Below are 16,336 nucleotides of genomic sequence, written 5' to 3'. Positions count from 1 at the left end.
GTGCATGGCTTCTGCACCCAGACAGCCCAAGTTTGAATCCCAGCCCTGGTACCTGCCAGCTGTGTGATGTTGAGTAGATTACTTGACCTTTCTGTGGCTCAGTTTCCTCATCTGTCAAAGGGGGACGCTGCTAATGCCTACGGCATGGTGCTGTTGGGAGGATGCAGTAAGTTAATACGCACAGTGTGCTCAGGACACTGTGTGGCACAGACTGAGTGCTCAGCAAAGGTGACAACAGCCTGGGAGGCAGAGATGCTGCCCCCAAGGCAGCACTGGCTGGCGAGGGGTCCACGCCACAGACACGACTCTGCTTACAGGAGGTGCTTGGTCACGTGGAGACGGATCCCCACCTGCCTGGCCTTGTTAAGGCCCCAAAGCAGGGGTGTGCTGATAACCTGAACAACGGCCTCTCCACGAGGAAGGAAGGAACCAATCAATTTTGCAGTGCTTATAGAAATCTGGAAATACTACCACCATGGCCGAATTCAAGCTACCAAAAGTGATGTCCACGATATGGATTTGGGAAGAGACAAGTTCAGTTGGCTCTTGCCAGCTGGTGTAAGCTAGCTGCAGCATGCGGCTGGCATAACACAGGTCGCACTTGGCCAGACCAAGAGAGACTTGGGAGGTGAAAGATGGCCTGCCAGCCAGGCTAAGGAGGGGAACTGGGGCCACGAAGGCGAAGCCACTTGCCAGGGGCCCAGGCGGCAGGTCCAGGACGGAAGCCCGAGCACCAATGCCTGTCTGTCTAGGAGACTTCTAGCAGGGCTAGAGTCCTCCTCCCTCCTCCCAACACCCATCACACTTTGCTGCGCTTGTTTCATTCTTGGAGCGTCACTCTGGACCAGGCGCCGTCCCAGGCAGCACAGACAAGGTCCCTGCTCTCGTGAAGCTGCAGCCCACAAAGGAGACATGGAAATAAACAGATAATGGGACAGGGACCTCAAGGGACCCCATGAGGCGAGCTCCAGCAGGCTGCGCAGGGAAGGGCTCTCTGAGGAGGTGCACTGTCTCTGCACCGAGCGGCTGAGGGCATCTGGGTGGAGAGACTTCGCGGGCAGCAGAACAGCCAGGGCACAGTGCGCTGCAGCAGGAGGCTGCTCAGCAGCGGTGGGGGGCTGGGAGGCCGAGCCCCGGGAGCAAGGGGAGGAGGAAGAAGCAAGGGGGGAAGGGGTGCAGGGCCTCAGAGGCCACAGAAAGGGACAGGAGTTTACTCCAAGTTGGCAGAAGTTGCTGGAGGATTCTGAACAGGGAGTGACGTGATCTGGTCCCCATTTAAAAAAGAAATTTGCTGTTGCTGCTGGACAACAAGCCTTAAGGAGACAAGAGGGGACACGTAGCTAATGACAGTGATGATGGGGGTCGATTATTTGCCAGGCTTGACAGACACTGTCGTGACACCCAGTCCCCGAGGCATCCTGTGGTGTATGCAGGGCTCCTCCTCGTTGTACAGGTGAGGAGCTGAGGCACAGAGGGTCCGAGTAGGCAGACCAAGGACACAGAGTCACTATGTCTTGGGGCAAGGTTTGACCTGGCAGTCTGGGCTCCTAGACTAAGAAGAGCAGCCAGGTAGGTCACTGCCATCATCAGGGTGAGAGTGATGGTGGCCTCTGGGCTCTGGATGCACTAGGACACGGGGCCGCAGGGCTCACTGAGGCTTGCTTTGCTCAGCACCCATCTTCTTGCTCAACTAGAAAGCCCTCGAGGGAAGTATCAGGATCCTCATGCACTCAAAGGTGCCTCTGTGCAAATTACGCAAAGTCAACTCCTCTGTGCAGGATGGAAAAGCAAAAAAATGCCCTTCTTTCCAGGATGCCTGGCTTGGATTTCTGCCCCCACTCACCACCTCCTTCGCGCAGTGCACAACCTATACAACTGTGCTTGCAGGCCCCAGCAGACACCCTGCCTGTGTCCTCAGCACCTAGTCAAATGCTCATCACAAAGCAGACTCTAAGTCGATACTGTCACATGAGCGAATGAGTGCACAGGACCGTGGGCAGGTAGCAGGAGAGCTGGAACTAGCACCAGGAGTCCCTACTCACAGCCACCACTCTTACCATCAGTTCTTGTCCAATAAGCTACGGACGGAGCGTTCCGGGCAGGTGCATCCCAGTCTCCTTCTCTACAGACTGGTCCTGTGCGTGGGACGAGGAAGCAGCCTGTAAGGTGCCTGAGGGTGAGGGTCACAGGTCTACACCACATCAGGCCCCCTTCTCACAGGCCGTTTGGCCCTCACAGCCCTGGTACAGAAGGCACCTCCCATCACGTGGATGAGAAAAGTGAGGCCCAGGAAGCCTGCGCGACTGGGCAGGGCCAGTGGCAGAGACATGGGTGGACCGCGGGCTCCAGGCTCCTTGGCCCAGCACAGGCCTGGCAGGTGGAGTGGCCTTGGTGGGCCCCCCTTGCTCCCAACACAGAGAACAAGCAGGCTCCAGTGTGCTGGCCGAGGCTCTGAGCAGCCGCTCGCTACAGCCCTCCAGCCCGCCTGGCTGCGGAGACCTGCTCCGTACAGGGGATTAGGAACTCATTCCCGGCTGAAGCTTGAAGTGACACCAGCTTCCACCATGAGAGATGGCTCGGGGGTGGGGGGATCAACTGAACCATCTCTAAAATTCTCCAGTGCTAAAAATAAAGCAGAGGTCCATCGGCTGAGGCCTCCTGTGCAGTTTGTCACCTTTAAGACACATCGGACTCAACAGAAGTCACTCAGCACTGCGTAACAGAGTCGAAACGCCGGCGGGAAAGGTGAGAGGCTGCTTAAGCAGGTGTTGAAGGAGCGCTGGGGAGAAAGCGCTCGGCCGCTAGGTCAGAGAAGCAGGGGCTTTATGAGCACCATCTTAAATATTTGAAGGGCTGTTATTTAAGAGTCAGGTACCAGGCCCTTTGAGTGACGGATTCCCAAATCCTCATGAATGGCCTCATGATGAGGAATTCCGCCGTCCCACACTCGACGCTGGTGGCCCAGGAGCTGCGCAGTGGGGCCGAGCGCAGGCCTCCCCGCCCGCTGGTGTTTGGGCTCGAGGGTCTCTAAGCCACCGGAGGCCAGACCGACAGGAGCAGGGGATCTATATCCTGAGGGCCACACAACAGGTGAAGTCCCAGCCTGTCCCTCTACAACCGGTCACAAGCCTCCAGGGTGAGCCGGCCCGCATGGAGGGCAGGGCCAGGGACAGGCCTCCACCAGAAAACGGGCAGGCTTCCTAGTGCCGGAAAACTCGTGCGACCAGAGGGAGGCCAAGGAGCCCAGAGCGGCTCTGACCAGCCTAGGAGGGGTGTGGCGAGGGCAGGTCAGAGGCGCCCGGTGGCCATGCCTGGGAGGGCGGGGCTCTGCCCCCACCGAGACAGGAACCCAGCCCGCCCGCGCAATCCCCTGCGCAGGAACCTGAGCGCTGGGCGAGGCCGTCGCAGGCTGCGGGGCCTCTGAGAGCTGCGGCAGGGCTGACACGCCCCGACCCGCCGCCTGGCAGCTCTGCAGAGGCCAACTGGCCGGGCGGGGCCAGGGCCGGGGCTCGGGGCCTCCTCCCATCCTGCGGATGAGAGCGAGGAAGGAGCCGGGAGGGTCCTGGTGTTTGCGCGTTGGAGACTGAGCGCCCGGGCAGCACGGAGATCCTCGATTCGGGACAGCCGGCCATGGGTGACGGCAGAGATGCCCTCTGAGTCCTTTCTTTGTGTCAGACAGTCAGAACGCTGCCTCTTGTCTCCTTCACTACAGACATTTCCTTTCTCCCGACACAGCTGTTAAAACCCGATTTTGCTGGGATGGAAAGCTTTGCTGACTGGGCGTGCGGAGATGGTCACGCAGCAGAGCCCTTCCCGACCCCACGGGTGGGACGCCGGAGGGCCAGCGTTGAGAGTGCGAGCCCCGCGACCCGGCCACGCCTCCCTTCCCTCTGCTTGCGGGCAGGCCCAGCCCGCTTTCCTCCTCGGCAGCGGGGCTTACTCGAGGGGGCCTCAAACACTCAGGGCGTCCCCAGCCCTGCGCGGAGCCACAGCTGCCTGCTGGCCTCCTCCCAGTCGGAAAGGAAATGCCTGTTCTGATAACTCAGCTGCTCCCAGCCCCGCCCGGCACCTGCGGCCCACCGTGCCGACTGCTGCCCGCCAAGGCAGGCTGCGCGCCGGCGTGCACTGTGCCTCTGCTCCAGGCGTCTCCAGGCGTCTGCTCGCTCCTGTGGCCAGGCAGCAGCAGGCGTGGGGACAGCCAGGTGCAGTGCGGTTCCCGGTGAATTAATACAATCAGGAGAGGTTCCACAACCACAGACCCCTGAACCCCTACGTCTGCAGGCCGGGCTGCCAGGAGCCCAGCTCCGAATCCTCAGGGTTCTATACACATTCCCTGTTGCGAACGCCCAGGATGGCTTATATTTTGATCAACTAACAATTCATTTCCACAAAGTTGGAAGGTACAAGGAGGTCTGACACAGATGTATACTACAGGGTCTGCAGCCGGGGAAGTCCCCTAGGCCCTCCAGCGACCCCCAATCCACAGAAAGTCCCCGTCACTCTCCACCGCACTGATCACCTGCTCCAGTTCCGGATACGCCACTAATGGTCTCTGATCTGTCCATCCCTGGAGGGCAGTACCAGTATCTATCTAGTTCCAGCACCAAACACAGGCCTGGCACACAGTAGGTGCTCAGTAAATATCTGCAAGTGAATGGCGTGCTCTCCAACACGTGGACAGGGTACAAGCTATGTGTTCAGGGTGGCACGAGGAGGCTGGGCTGACAGTGGTGACTAGCAAGGACTGTGTCTGCAGTTCTGGGATGGATCAGTCCTCTCTTCTTGTCCACGATTAACCTGTATGAATGTCCTGTGGCCACGCTGGTCCCAAAACAGTTATGATACAGCCCAAATCTACAAAGTCTGTCCTCACGATCTCATTCCTCCACCACCTCCTGTGCATGGCCACGCCTGGCCCTGCTCCTACTCTCTCCCTGGAACCCGATCTACCCATGACACACGTAGCCCCCCAGAGCTGGCAGGTGGCCCCCCTGCTTACAATGCTTTTCGTTCCTTGGAAGCAGTCAGGTGGGAGGTCGGCACAGCCCTCAGTCACAAAACGCAGACACACACAAGCAAGGGTTCAAGTCTTCTGACAAGGGAGGGAGGGGAGAGGGAGGAGGCCACCGTTCCGCACACGCCCGCCGTTGATGCCCGAGCGCATGCGTGCCTCCATCTTTGCAGACAGGACCCGCCCGGGCCTGCCAGGCAGCACGCAGCGCCTGAGCTGCCCAGTTTGGCAGCCACTAGCCATGCGTGGCTATTTAATTGACTTGAAGTCTGGATCCGTCAAAACTGAATTAGCTGGGCGAAGTTGTTGCCCAGCCCCAGCCGTGCGCAGAGCCAGGGCGAGCAGTCGCCCGCACGGATCCCGCCGGGCCGCTCGGATGGCTCTTGTCAGCGTCGCCGCTGTCATGGCCTTCACCATCACAGCTGCCTCCTGCTCACGGCACGTGGTGCGCTTAATTTTAGCACGTGGCACTGAAGTTAAACTCCCTTTCACAAGACAGTTATTTAGGCAAAAATAAAGTAACGGAAAGAAAATACAAATTAGAAAAAGTAGGAAAAGTGAGGTGAAGAGCACATGGCACGCAGAGGCAGTGACAGCCGCGGAGGAGCTTTGTGAGTCCGGAGCCCCAGGAGGGAGCCCCTCACACTTCCCGCCCCCACGCTGCTTCCCGCCCCCTCACTCTCGCCCTGCAGCCCACGGCGGCTGCGGGGACCCTGGGCTACAGCGAGGACCGCATCCCTCACACAGCCCACGTGGCCCCGGAAGCCCTGGAGGCCTCCAGGGAACGGCCAAGTTTCTGTCCTTCGTCCCACGAGCCAGGACAGCAGAGGCGCTAGGAATTAGACGCTGAATAAACGACGGAATCACACCCCTTACGCACTCCCGGGCCCTACAGTGCACTCCCGGGCCCTACAGGCTTCAGCGCCATAGTGTCATCGAGCCCTCACAGCAGCCCAGAGAGAGAAACTGGGCAGGTGGAAGGAGGCCGGCCCTCGAGGAGGGTGGTGCAGGCCCGAGAGCATGAGTCCCAGCTCTGCCCCTCGCAGCTGGGGATTTAGGCAGCCCCATGTCTCTGGGGCCTCCATTTCCTCATCTGTAAACCAGGGTGACAATAACCTTACCACTGTCTTTGAGTGGCACCTGATTTGTAAACTGCAGGACACTGCCCAGGAAGCCCTGTGAGTCCCCTCCCCACCAGCAGACCTGGAGCCCTGCCTTTTATTCTGCCAGGAACACAGCCAACAGCCTGGGACTTCGCAGCGGGCACCTGCTCACACAGCCACAGAAAGGCCGCCAGCTCCTGGGCAGCACCTGCTTCTCCTCCAAAGCCCCCCGCCCCCCGCCCTGCACTCAGACACCATGCTGGGGGCAGGGAGGCTGCGCGAGTGCAGCCGGGCCCATCAGGCACCGCCTTCCCCCTCCCGGCAACGCACAGACAGGGTTCAGAGGGCGCCCCGAGGCCCAGTCAGAGCTTGTGGGCACCATCTGGGGTCTTGGCAGGACAGCGGAGAGAACTGTCGCTTTTCTCCTGGACTTTATTCTGAGAGGGTGGGCCCAAGCTGCTGGCCCCAGCTGACCACCCCATGGAGCCTGAGACTGAGGCCAGAGCGGGGACGGAGGTGGCGCGGGGAGCAGTCCGCCCGCCAGCCATGCCTGGAGCCCTCCCCTGAGGGCAAGTCCGTAAATGCCCTGCGGCAAAGCAAGTCCTGGCCGACCCATGCTCCGCTCCGGCGCTGAGGACACGGGCTCAGGCCTTAGCCCGGCCCGGCCCTCCACATCCAGGCAAATCTGGGCTTGGCCTCAGCCGGTCCCGAACCTCCCTGCCCACCCCGTCCGGTCGCCTCCGGGCTCTGGGCCGCTCCTCGAGGGCAGGAGACGGGAGACGATGCCCTGTTTCCCAGCGCCAAGTGCGGCTCGGCGCGGCGCGGCACATGGGGCTCACCGACAACGCACACTCCCTCCCGCGTGACGAGGCAAGGGCGCCGAAAAGGCGCGGCTCAGAGAGGTGAGACACCGCAAGGTCATGGAGCTGCTGGGTGCGGCCGACTCACACAGAAGCTTCTGGCTCTGAAGCCGCGTCTGCCCAGCGCCCTGTGCCGGGCGTGGCGCAGCCGGGGCTGTGCTCCCAGCCTTCCCAGGCCCTTCCCTCTAGTTCCTGGGTCTCCCTGGCCATGCTGGCTCCAGCCCCAAGCCATCCGCGACCCTTTCCCTCCTTCCCCACGGCCCCGCTCCGCACTCCCGCCGCAAGTCCGGGCTGCTGCTCCAGGGCTGCGGCCACTGGTGGGCGTCTTGGCAGCGGGCGGGCGCCCCACTGTCAGGAGCTGCTCAGCTCCAGTGCCAGGGCCGCCCGGCGGGAGGCGTCTGATGGCACAAGGCTCTTGGGGGCCCTCCCGCCCCCGTCACACACCGGGCAGCGCCCCTCACAGAGGCAGCTGGGTGCAGAGGTCAGAAGCGGGCTCCGGGGCCAGAGGGCCTGGGTTTGAAAGCCACCTTCGACACTCGGAGACTGTGGGCTTTGAGCAGGTTACCTCAGGCTCTCTGTGCCTCAGTTTCCTCATCTATAAAGGGAGATCGTGACAATACCTGACTCACAGGGTTGCTGTGCAGATGAAATGAGTTAACATTAACACGTGCTGATATCAGGCACAGCTGTGGCACACAGAGTCACACTGAATACTGCTGTGACCATCGTCATCACTGCTCTGCAGAGTGGTGGCATGTCAACCGCCTGCCTTCCCTGCCGTCCGCAGAAGCTCCCGGGGCCAGGCCTCGCCCATCGCAGGCCAGTGCTCTGTGTCAGCAGTTCTTTCCTCGCCAGTCAGTGGGGCTCATCAGTGCTATTGTCTCGAGCCGGCCCTGACACAGGGACCTCTGAGCCGGGGCCCTGGGACCCCGATCCAGCTGGGCCTCCGACACCCTGCTGTCACTCCAAGCCCTAGGCAGGACCCCAATGCTGTTCAGCAGCGCCTGCCCTGGGCCCCACAGAGGGTCCCGAGGAGCCTTTGGCCGACTGTCTGAGGGGTGTCAGCTGTCCCTCCTCCAGGGCTCCACCTCCCTCCTGGCCTCTGGTGAGGCACCAGGATGACAGGGACCCGGGCCAGCGGGAGAGGCAAGCGGACCCAACACAGCACTCAGCAGCCCTGACTCTAAAGTTCTCAGAAAGAGACGCAACGTATGATCCCAGACCTGGGCCTCGCACCCCGGGGGCCAGCAGGCATCTCATTGAAGAAGCGAAGCGAAACAGAAGCCCCCAGAGCAGCCTGCTCACAGCCCAGCAGCCCCCACCCGCCCCACCCGGAGCCGCCCTGCGCGGGAGACGGCAGCGCGGGCCGCAGCCAAGGATACTGAAGCTCCGGTCGGTGATGGCCAGGTGCCAGAGGTTGATGCGCAGGTCGTCCGCCGACATGTAGGTCTCGCAGTCGCTGTTGACGGAGATGGAGTTGATGTGGTAGGTGTGGCCGTTGGCGAAGATCCTGCGGGGGCTCACCTCCACCATCAGGTCCATGGGCTTCAGCACCGGCACCTGCGCAGGAGGGGCGGTCAGAGCGGAGGCCGCGCAGGGAGGCGGCGCGGCGGCCGGGGCCAGGCGGCAGCGTCGGGCAGTGGCACGCAGACTAGAGGTGGAGCACTGGCGTGGGCGCCAGCCCTGAGCCTGCCAGGCCTGAGATAGGCAGTGGCAGCGGGTGGCCGTCCACGGCCCACCTCGCCCTGCGGTAAAGGCCGCCTCCTTAGCTCAGGCTCCTGGGCTTGCTTTGGGCCCTGGCAGGGACAAGTGTGTCTCTGATTGAGTGATTGAGTGGGGCCCTCTGCACCCCAATTTCCTCATCTCTGAAATGGAATGCAAAGATCCCGTGGCAAAGGCCGCAACTGTCCCTCAAACCCTAGCGTCTCCCTCCCGTGATACAGTGCTGTCACTGGGAAGTGGCTGCCGGGTGGGGACCCCACTTCCCTGCTGCCACTGCACCTGGGTGCGGCCATGTGACCAGTTCTGACCGGTGGGAATGTGAGCAAGGCACTGCTGGTGCTTGTGGGTGGCAGTCAGGCAGGGGGTTCGCTTTCCCCGTCTGGAAGGCGAGGACCCAAGCCTCAGGGGCGGAGGCGCCCGGGACGGGGAGGGCACAGGAGAGCCGCGCACAACCAGGACACGGCCCTGGACCTGTCCACAGCGAGAAATGCGTCTCCGCGTGCAGCCCCGGAGGCAGGGCTGCTTGTTGCGGCCTGCCTTACACAGACTCGTCTGGGAGAGCTGGCGCAGGGGTCCCTGCGACAGCATGGGACATCGCGCCTTTCTTCCCCCACACCCTCTGCCCGGAACCTTCTCCCTCGTTCACTCCACTGAACTCTGACTCTTCCTTCAAGACGCAGAGGCGGCAGCCCCTGGGGTGCAGCCTGCCTGGCAGGGGTGTCCCTCGGCCTGCTCCCCCCCGCACACGGCACGCATCTCTGCTGGGGCTCCCGTCACGCACTGCAGTGTGCCTCGGCCACGGCTCTCCGCCCCAGTGAACCGGGAGGTCTTCGGAGGTGCAGAGACAGACAGACAGACAGACAGCAGCCTCTGATCTCTCCCGAGCCTGGCCTGGGTGCTCAGGAAATGGAGGCTGGCAATGCCATGCCCACATCACCATGACAAGACTGGATGCCAAGGGGTACCAGACCCGGAGACTTGCACAGTTAGGAAGTGACAGAGCCAGGACGGCTGCCAGGTGCAACCACCCGAGGGTGTCATGGTGGAAAGGGGCTGGGTCCCAACCCTGACTTCCAGCTCTTGCCAGCTGCCACCTCCACTGTCCTTCACCTCTCTGGGCCTCAGTTTCCTTTTCTGTAAACAGGGTAATGATGGTGCCTGTCCAGGGGCTTTTAGAGGGATCATGAGTAGATGCGGCTCAAGCGTGCAGAACAGCTCTCGGCACGTGGCAAGTTCTCCGTCCACGTGAGGGGCCATGCGGTGGCTGGGTTGGTCAGGCCCCTGACACCTGGTGAGCCCAGGCAGGGTGCTGCAAGGTGATGGGAACACAGCCCAAGAAAGGCTGTGAGGCCAGCCTCGGGGGCAGGCGGAGGGCCATTCCGGGGCTCGGCTGCTCAGACCTTTGTCGGCTAAGCCCAGGGTGGTGGAACAGGGCCGCAGTCACCACACAGGACCCTGGGAACCCAGCCACAGCCGGGCAAGGGCAGGTCACAGCAGACTGGCCGCCTGGACTGAAGTCGAGGAGAGAGACAACAGACACACACACACATGTGAGAGAGAGACCTCAGGTGGCCATAGGCATGTGAAGACACACCTGGTGGGAGCTGAGGTTCGGGAAGCAGGGGCTGGTGCCGGGCCAGAGGGGGCACGAAAAGGGGCTGCGATGGGCTGTGTGGCAGCGCCTGGGCGACATGGGACCCAGGAGAAGAGAACCTCCTCTCGGAGGGAGAGGAGAGGCCATGCTCAGGCTGGGGCAGGCCCCTGGAGCCCCCACTGCCCTGTCATAGCCCTGACCAACCCTGGGGTTGTTGTCTTCTCCCGTCTGTGTCCCCAGTGGGCCAGGTTAGGGGCACGACCTGTCTTCTCTGGGGTATCTCTCTGGCTCTCTGGTACTCAGGCCAGAGCCTAGCAAAGAAATGGCCTCCAGTGAATGGGTGAATGGGTGAGTGAATGAATGAGTGGGCCAAGTCCCTGAGTTCACGGGGCACAGCTGAGATGGGAGGTAACAGCTTCCATGCTGCAGTGGAGCAACGGGCACTGAGCCCCTCTGGCAGAGCTGCAGCTCTGCAGCCCACATTGGATTTTCCCAAGCACCAGAGCACCAGCACATGTGTGTGAGTGTGTGAGTGTACATTTGTGCAAGTGCATGTGTGAGTGCATGCACATATGTGTATACGTGTGCACATGCATTGTGCATGTGAGTGTGTGAGTATGCATTTGTGCAAGTGCATGTGTGAGTGCATGTGCATGCGTGCATATGCGTGCACATGCATCAGTGAATGTGTGTGTGAGTATGCATTTGTGCAAGTGCATGTGCATGCATGCATACGTGTGCACATGCATTGGTGCATGTGAGTGTGTGAGTGTGCATTTGTGCAAGTGCATGTGTGAGTGCATGTGCATGCGTGCATATGCATGCACATGCATCAGTGAATGTGTGTGTGAGTATGCATTTGTGCAAGTGCATGTGCATGCATGCATACGTGTGCACATGCATTGGTGCATGTGAGTGTGTGAGTATGCATTTGTGCAAGTGCATGTGCATGCATGCATACGTGTGCACATGCATTGGTGCATGTGAGTGTGTGAGTGTGCGTTTGTGTAAGTGCATGTGTGAGTGCAATGACACGTGTGCATATGTGTGCGCACGCATCAGTGGATGTGAGTGTGCATGCAGCATCAACGTGCAGCCCACCTGGCTCTAGGGGGTCCTCGTGTTGCTGTCTCTGTGTCTGTGTGCTTCTAGGCCGCATGACTGGAAGTCGGTGTTGGTGTGTCTAGACCCCTGCATGGGGTCCTCCCTGCGCACATCCCTGTGTGTCAGCTTCTAGGTCAGCTCCTCACCCGCACTCCCTTCAGGGAGCAGCCACTGCCCCTGGGATCCCTGGACTCTCCGGAGACAGAGGAGCGAGTCAGAGCGCCGCTGGGAAAGGCCCGGCCTTGCAGTCTGCCCTCTCCTTCCAGCACACTGCTTTCTCCTGGCAGCATTGGGACGGCTCGCCCAGTGCTGCAGTCATTCACTGCTGCCCCCAAACTAGGTTTCAGAGACTTTTTTTTTAAGAAAAAAAAAGAGAAAGAGTGAAAGATTGAAAAGAAACCTGCCTGGAAGGTTTGCGGTTTCATGAATAAAACATGTGCCCTCCACACTTCCAGAAGCCACAGTCTAGTCAAGGTGAGGGCAGGAAGACAGACACATAAACACTAAGGACAGAACAGTGTTGGATACAAATGGCTAGAGTGCACTGAGGAAGCACAGTGATTTTCTTCTGGCCTGTGTAGAAAGGCTCTAAAGAGGAGAAGACTAGTAGGGTTTTGAAGGATGAATAGGAGCTCACCAAAATGAGAAGGTAGTGAAAGTCCTCTTGCGGCTCTCACAGCACTGTGCTGGTGATTCTATGTCTGCTTCCCTGGGGACCAGGAACATTTGGTGGGCAGGGACTGAGCTTTACCTTGCTCCCCTCTAGGACCCTAAGGACCCAGCCCAGGGCCTGGCCCGGCAAAGCTCCTCAGTAAATAAGAGCTTCCTCCAGTGTTAACTGCACAGATTGGGCAGAAAGCTGTGCAGAACTGGGGCAGCTCAGGTAAAACAGGACACAAACAAGGGAGGAGCAAGAAGAGGACAAACCAGGACACCCCAGTTTTTCCCGAGTCTCTTCCAGCTCAGTTATAGCTAAGTGTCTTTGGATGTGAGTGACTTACAGAGAAAAAGCCCCAGTGCTGGGAGGGAAATAGACAGGATTCCCACGGGCTGCTGGCTGTGCCTCCAGCACCAGGTGATCAAGCTGTGATCGCCACGTCCCTCCTAGCGAAACCTCGTAAGCTGTCTTGGGGCGGAGGCCCAGCCCTTCGTCACCCACCTGGAAGCTAACTGGCCTCCCCACGCCCTCGGCACTGATCTGTGCCAACTGCCGGCCACCTAGAGGCCGCTGTGTGTGCACATTTATTTCCTCTCGGGAACAATACAGACCACCGCTTACATTCATGACCACTTGCAGGATGCTCAGCGTGTGCGCCTGCTACACCTCTTCAGGGAAGGGCACGTGAGGCTGGGCACTGTGTGAGCCTGCCAAGTTGTCTCAGAGAAGTAGTTATCATCTCCGTTCCGCTGGTGAGGAAACTGAGGTACGGAGCAGGGAGCCGGCCACAGACGCCACTGGCAGTGCGTGCATTTGCCAGCAGTTTGTGTGAGAGCCTGGGGAGGCGCGGGGGCACCGCCCCATCGGTGACACCGCCGCTCGATGGGAGGGCGGGAGCAGCAGCTCGCCGCCAGGGACACCTGGGAGAGGCGGCTCGCCGCGGGCCGTGGGCCTGGCCGCTGCGCCGGCACCAGGACGCGGGAGCACGACGGCTCCCGCACTCGCCCCGCTCCTTCAGAGCCGCCGGGCTCATGTCCTCTGAGCAGGCCAGACCCAGCACGGGCACCGAGAAGACCGGGACCTGGGCCTGCCCCCAAGGGCCACAGGGCTCTGTCCCCCGAGGCCCGCGTGCCTAGAGCACAGTGGGGCACACAGGCGCTCGGTCGGAGTGACTGGCCGGGCCCCAGCGGGCCCCCTGACAAACGCGTGCAAAGCGCATGCTCCAGGCACAGTCTGGAAGCCAGGGATGGACAAGGAGGCGCCAGGTGGCTCCTGCCTGACGGGGAAGGCAAGGGACCCAGTTCAGTCTGCACAGGGGACGCCATTCACCGTCCCCGCGCTCTCCTCCGCGGAGCCAGGCCTTCCTGGCTGCGGCCCCAGCTCCCAGTCTCCTCGCGGGGACGCGCGGCGGCAGCGCCCGCTCTGAACCACGTGGGAGAGCGAAATGAGCCGTCCTGGCCAGAGTGCTGGGAGGACACAGGCTCCTCCTTGTTCAGACAGCCCCGGCCACGCTGCCAGTAAGTGGCACATGCGGCATCTGAACCCAGGCCGAGTGACTCCAGGACTCTTTCTTCTGTGTCTCAGCCTCTCCACCGAAGAAGCGCGAGTCCTTCTGCCTTTTTATGCCGCTGGGGACAAGAGTTCGCCTCGGCATGGCTCTGCAACTTAACCTTCCTGGCTCTTTTATATCCGCTGCAATCTTTGGAGCGGGGCCCTCGCCAACGCCTCAAGGCCCAGGAGTCCCAGGCCGCCGGCCCTCTGCGAAGGGAACCACAGCGCCCGGCTGACCAATTCTCCTGCTGGCCCTGCCCCTCACGCAGCTGCGTGCCTCTCGGTGAATGTCCGTTCCTCCCTAGGCCTCAGTTTCCCCCTTCATATACCACAGGATTATGTGACTTGCTCTCCACCCTCGGCCGCAGGTGAAGGGCACCTCACAGACAGGCACCACCAGGCCTCTTGTGCACGAGATGCCCAGAAGAAACATGACCGCCTCCATTGTGCTGGTGAGGAAACTGAGGCAGGGAAATGCCCAAGGCCAGTGCCCATGCCCAGCCAGCCAAGATGTGAACCGACACTGGCTCAAATCTCAAAGGCCCTTCAAGTCCTAAAATCCTCACCATTAATGAAAGAGCACAAGCTCGCCTCCCGCCTGCCGCATCCTCCGTGCCCACTCTCACCTGCAGTGACGTCACCGTGGACAGGTCCTTCAGCTTCCCCTCCTCATCCTTCAGGTTGTAGCCCTCGGGCCTTTTGTCTCGTTCGGTAATCTTCCATAATTTGATAGTTTTATCTTTCAAAACAGAACACAGAGACACACAATCACCCAAGAGAAGAGGGAACAGAGAGTGCGCCCCCAGCCAGGGCGCGACGCCCTCCCAGGCACACAGCGGTGCTGCCGGCAGGCGCCCTGGGCCTCCACTGCAACTCTCGGGGTCCCCAGCCTCGCCCCGGGGACTGTGGGCGGGCCGAGCCCACACCCACCGTCTCCCACACCCCGCGGGTCTGCCTCCCCGGAGAGCCTGGCGGCCGCAGCAGCCCAGACAGGCTGTGTGTGGGTGACACAGCCGGGGCCCGCGGCACCGGGACAGGCTGGACCGGGACTCAAAACCACGGTGGGAGGCTGTGCGCAGGCAGTGCAGGGAGCTCCAGAAGACGACCTCTCTTCCAGAGAGGCAGGAAGAAAGTGACCGTCCCTCTGAAATGATTTTTTTAAAAGCGTGTGGGGCTCAGCACTCACTAGAGGCTCCTGCCCAGGCAGCTGTCGCTGGGGAGGCGTGTCACCGCCTCTGCTCCCGCACAGGGGGCGCCCTGTGGGCTCCTCAGCTGGGCACAGCCGGCACCAGGCACGTAGGGACACGGACCCGCCCTCAAGGAGCACACACCACAGGGCGGGTGCCTGGTGAGAGGAGCCAGAATGCCACAGCAGGGCCCCCTGGCTGGGCAGAGAGGTCAGAGAAGGTGTGTCCTGCCTGAGCCCAGTTCCTCTGACCAGGGGCTGAGTGGGGAGGGCGAGGGGCCGAGGAGCGGCTGTGGGGGCTGCCACCCACTGCTGGCCAAGCAGGACGGTCTCCCTAAAGCAGACCACAGACCACAGGAAGTTGGCTTGGGGCCCGGGGGCACGTGTCCCTCCCTGGGCAGAGCGATCGAGAGGCCAGACCACTATGCTCACTGACCTCGCCCCTTGCTGGGAACATCCAGCTCCCTTCACCCAAAGAAAAGTGCTCACAAAGATGACATGGCCATGCCGCTTACAGTCAGGGACAGCCCTGAGTCCGGCCATGTGGAGAAGTGAGGAAACTCTGGCAGAGGCACTTGATGGGATTTACAGGTTGCACAAATGTTATTTGTTAGGAGTTCCACAGACCTAGAAAATGCTCACAAGGTAAGTGGGCCGGGTGCGGTGGCTCACGCCTGTAATCCTACCTCTCTGGGAGGCCGAGGCGGGCGGATTGCTCGAGGTCAGGAGTTCAAAACCAGCCTGAGCAAGAGCGAGACCCCGTCTCTACTATAAATAGAAAGAAATTAATTGGCCACCTAATATATATAGAAAAAATTAGCCGGGCATGGTGGCGCATGCCTGTAGTCCCAGCTACTCAGGAGGCTGAGGCAGGAGGATTGCTTGAGCCCAGGAGTTTGAGGTTGCTGTGAGCTAGGCTGACGCCACGGCACTCACTCTAGCCTAGGCAACAAAGCGAGACTCTGTCTCAAAAAAAAAAAAAAAGATAAGTGACGTATTAAACCAAGTATCTGTCTGTAATCCCAGCACTTTGGGAGGCCGAGGCAGGAGGATTGCTTGAGGTCAGGAGTTCCAGGCCAACCTGGGCGACATATTGAGCCCCTGGGCATGGTGGCGCATGCCTGTAGTCCCAGCTACTCGGGAGGCTGAGGCAGAAGGATCACTCGAGCCCAGGAGTTTGAGGCTGCTATGAGCTGTGATCACTTGCACTCTAGCCTGGGCAACAGAGTGAGACCCTGTCTCTAAACAAAACGAAAGAAAGAAAAAAGAAAAGCCCCACACGAGCACGCGGCAGCACGGGCCGCACGGCGCCTGTGCAGGGCGGACACCGCGGGCGGCTCACCGTTGGTGGACAGCAGCGAGTGCGCGGCGTTCTGCTGCGGGAGCCATTTGATCTTGTTGATTTTCTCCTCTATCTCCAGGCTCTTGAGATAGTCGAACTCCGGCTCGTGGCTCTGGAAAGTGCTGTAGACGTCGTACTCGCCCTGGCTGTGAGGCGCAGTTTTACTCTGCAAGGGAACCGCAGAGAAGGGGCCTGAGCTCGCGAC

General features: G+C 60.8%; 1 protein-coding gene across 4 annotated transcripts in view; it reads right to left on the bottom strand.

The window, feature by feature from the left end:
• The window catches only part of PPP2R2C (protein phosphatase 2 regulatory subunit Bgamma), a 133,108-nt gene that overhangs the window by 44,682 nt on the left and 72,090 nt on the right, over nt 1-16,336 (bottom strand). For all 4 annotated transcript variants that reach the window (XM_012747682.3, XM_075992946.1, XM_012747681.2 and 1 more), the window contains exons 3-5: nt 16,132-16,297; nt 14,230-14,342; nt 8,357-8,534 (exon numbers count right to left, since the gene is read on the bottom strand). In XM_012747682.3, the coding sequence (XP_012603136.2) occupies nt 8,357-8,534; nt 14,230-14,342; nt 16,132-16,297 (457 nt within the window). The remainder of the gene's footprint in view (nt 1-8,356; nt 8,535-14,229; nt 14,343-16,131; nt 16,298-16,336) is intronic.

The sequence above is a fragment of the Microcebus murinus genome, chromosome 16 (genome assembly GCF_040939455.1).
Source record: "Microcebus murinus isolate Inina chromosome 16, M.murinus_Inina_mat1.0, whole genome shotgun sequence".
Taxonomy (NCBI): Eukaryota; Metazoa; Chordata; class Mammalia; order Primates; family Cheirogaleidae; genus Microcebus; species Microcebus murinus.
This window is presented reverse-complemented; position numbering and strand designations above follow the sequence as displayed.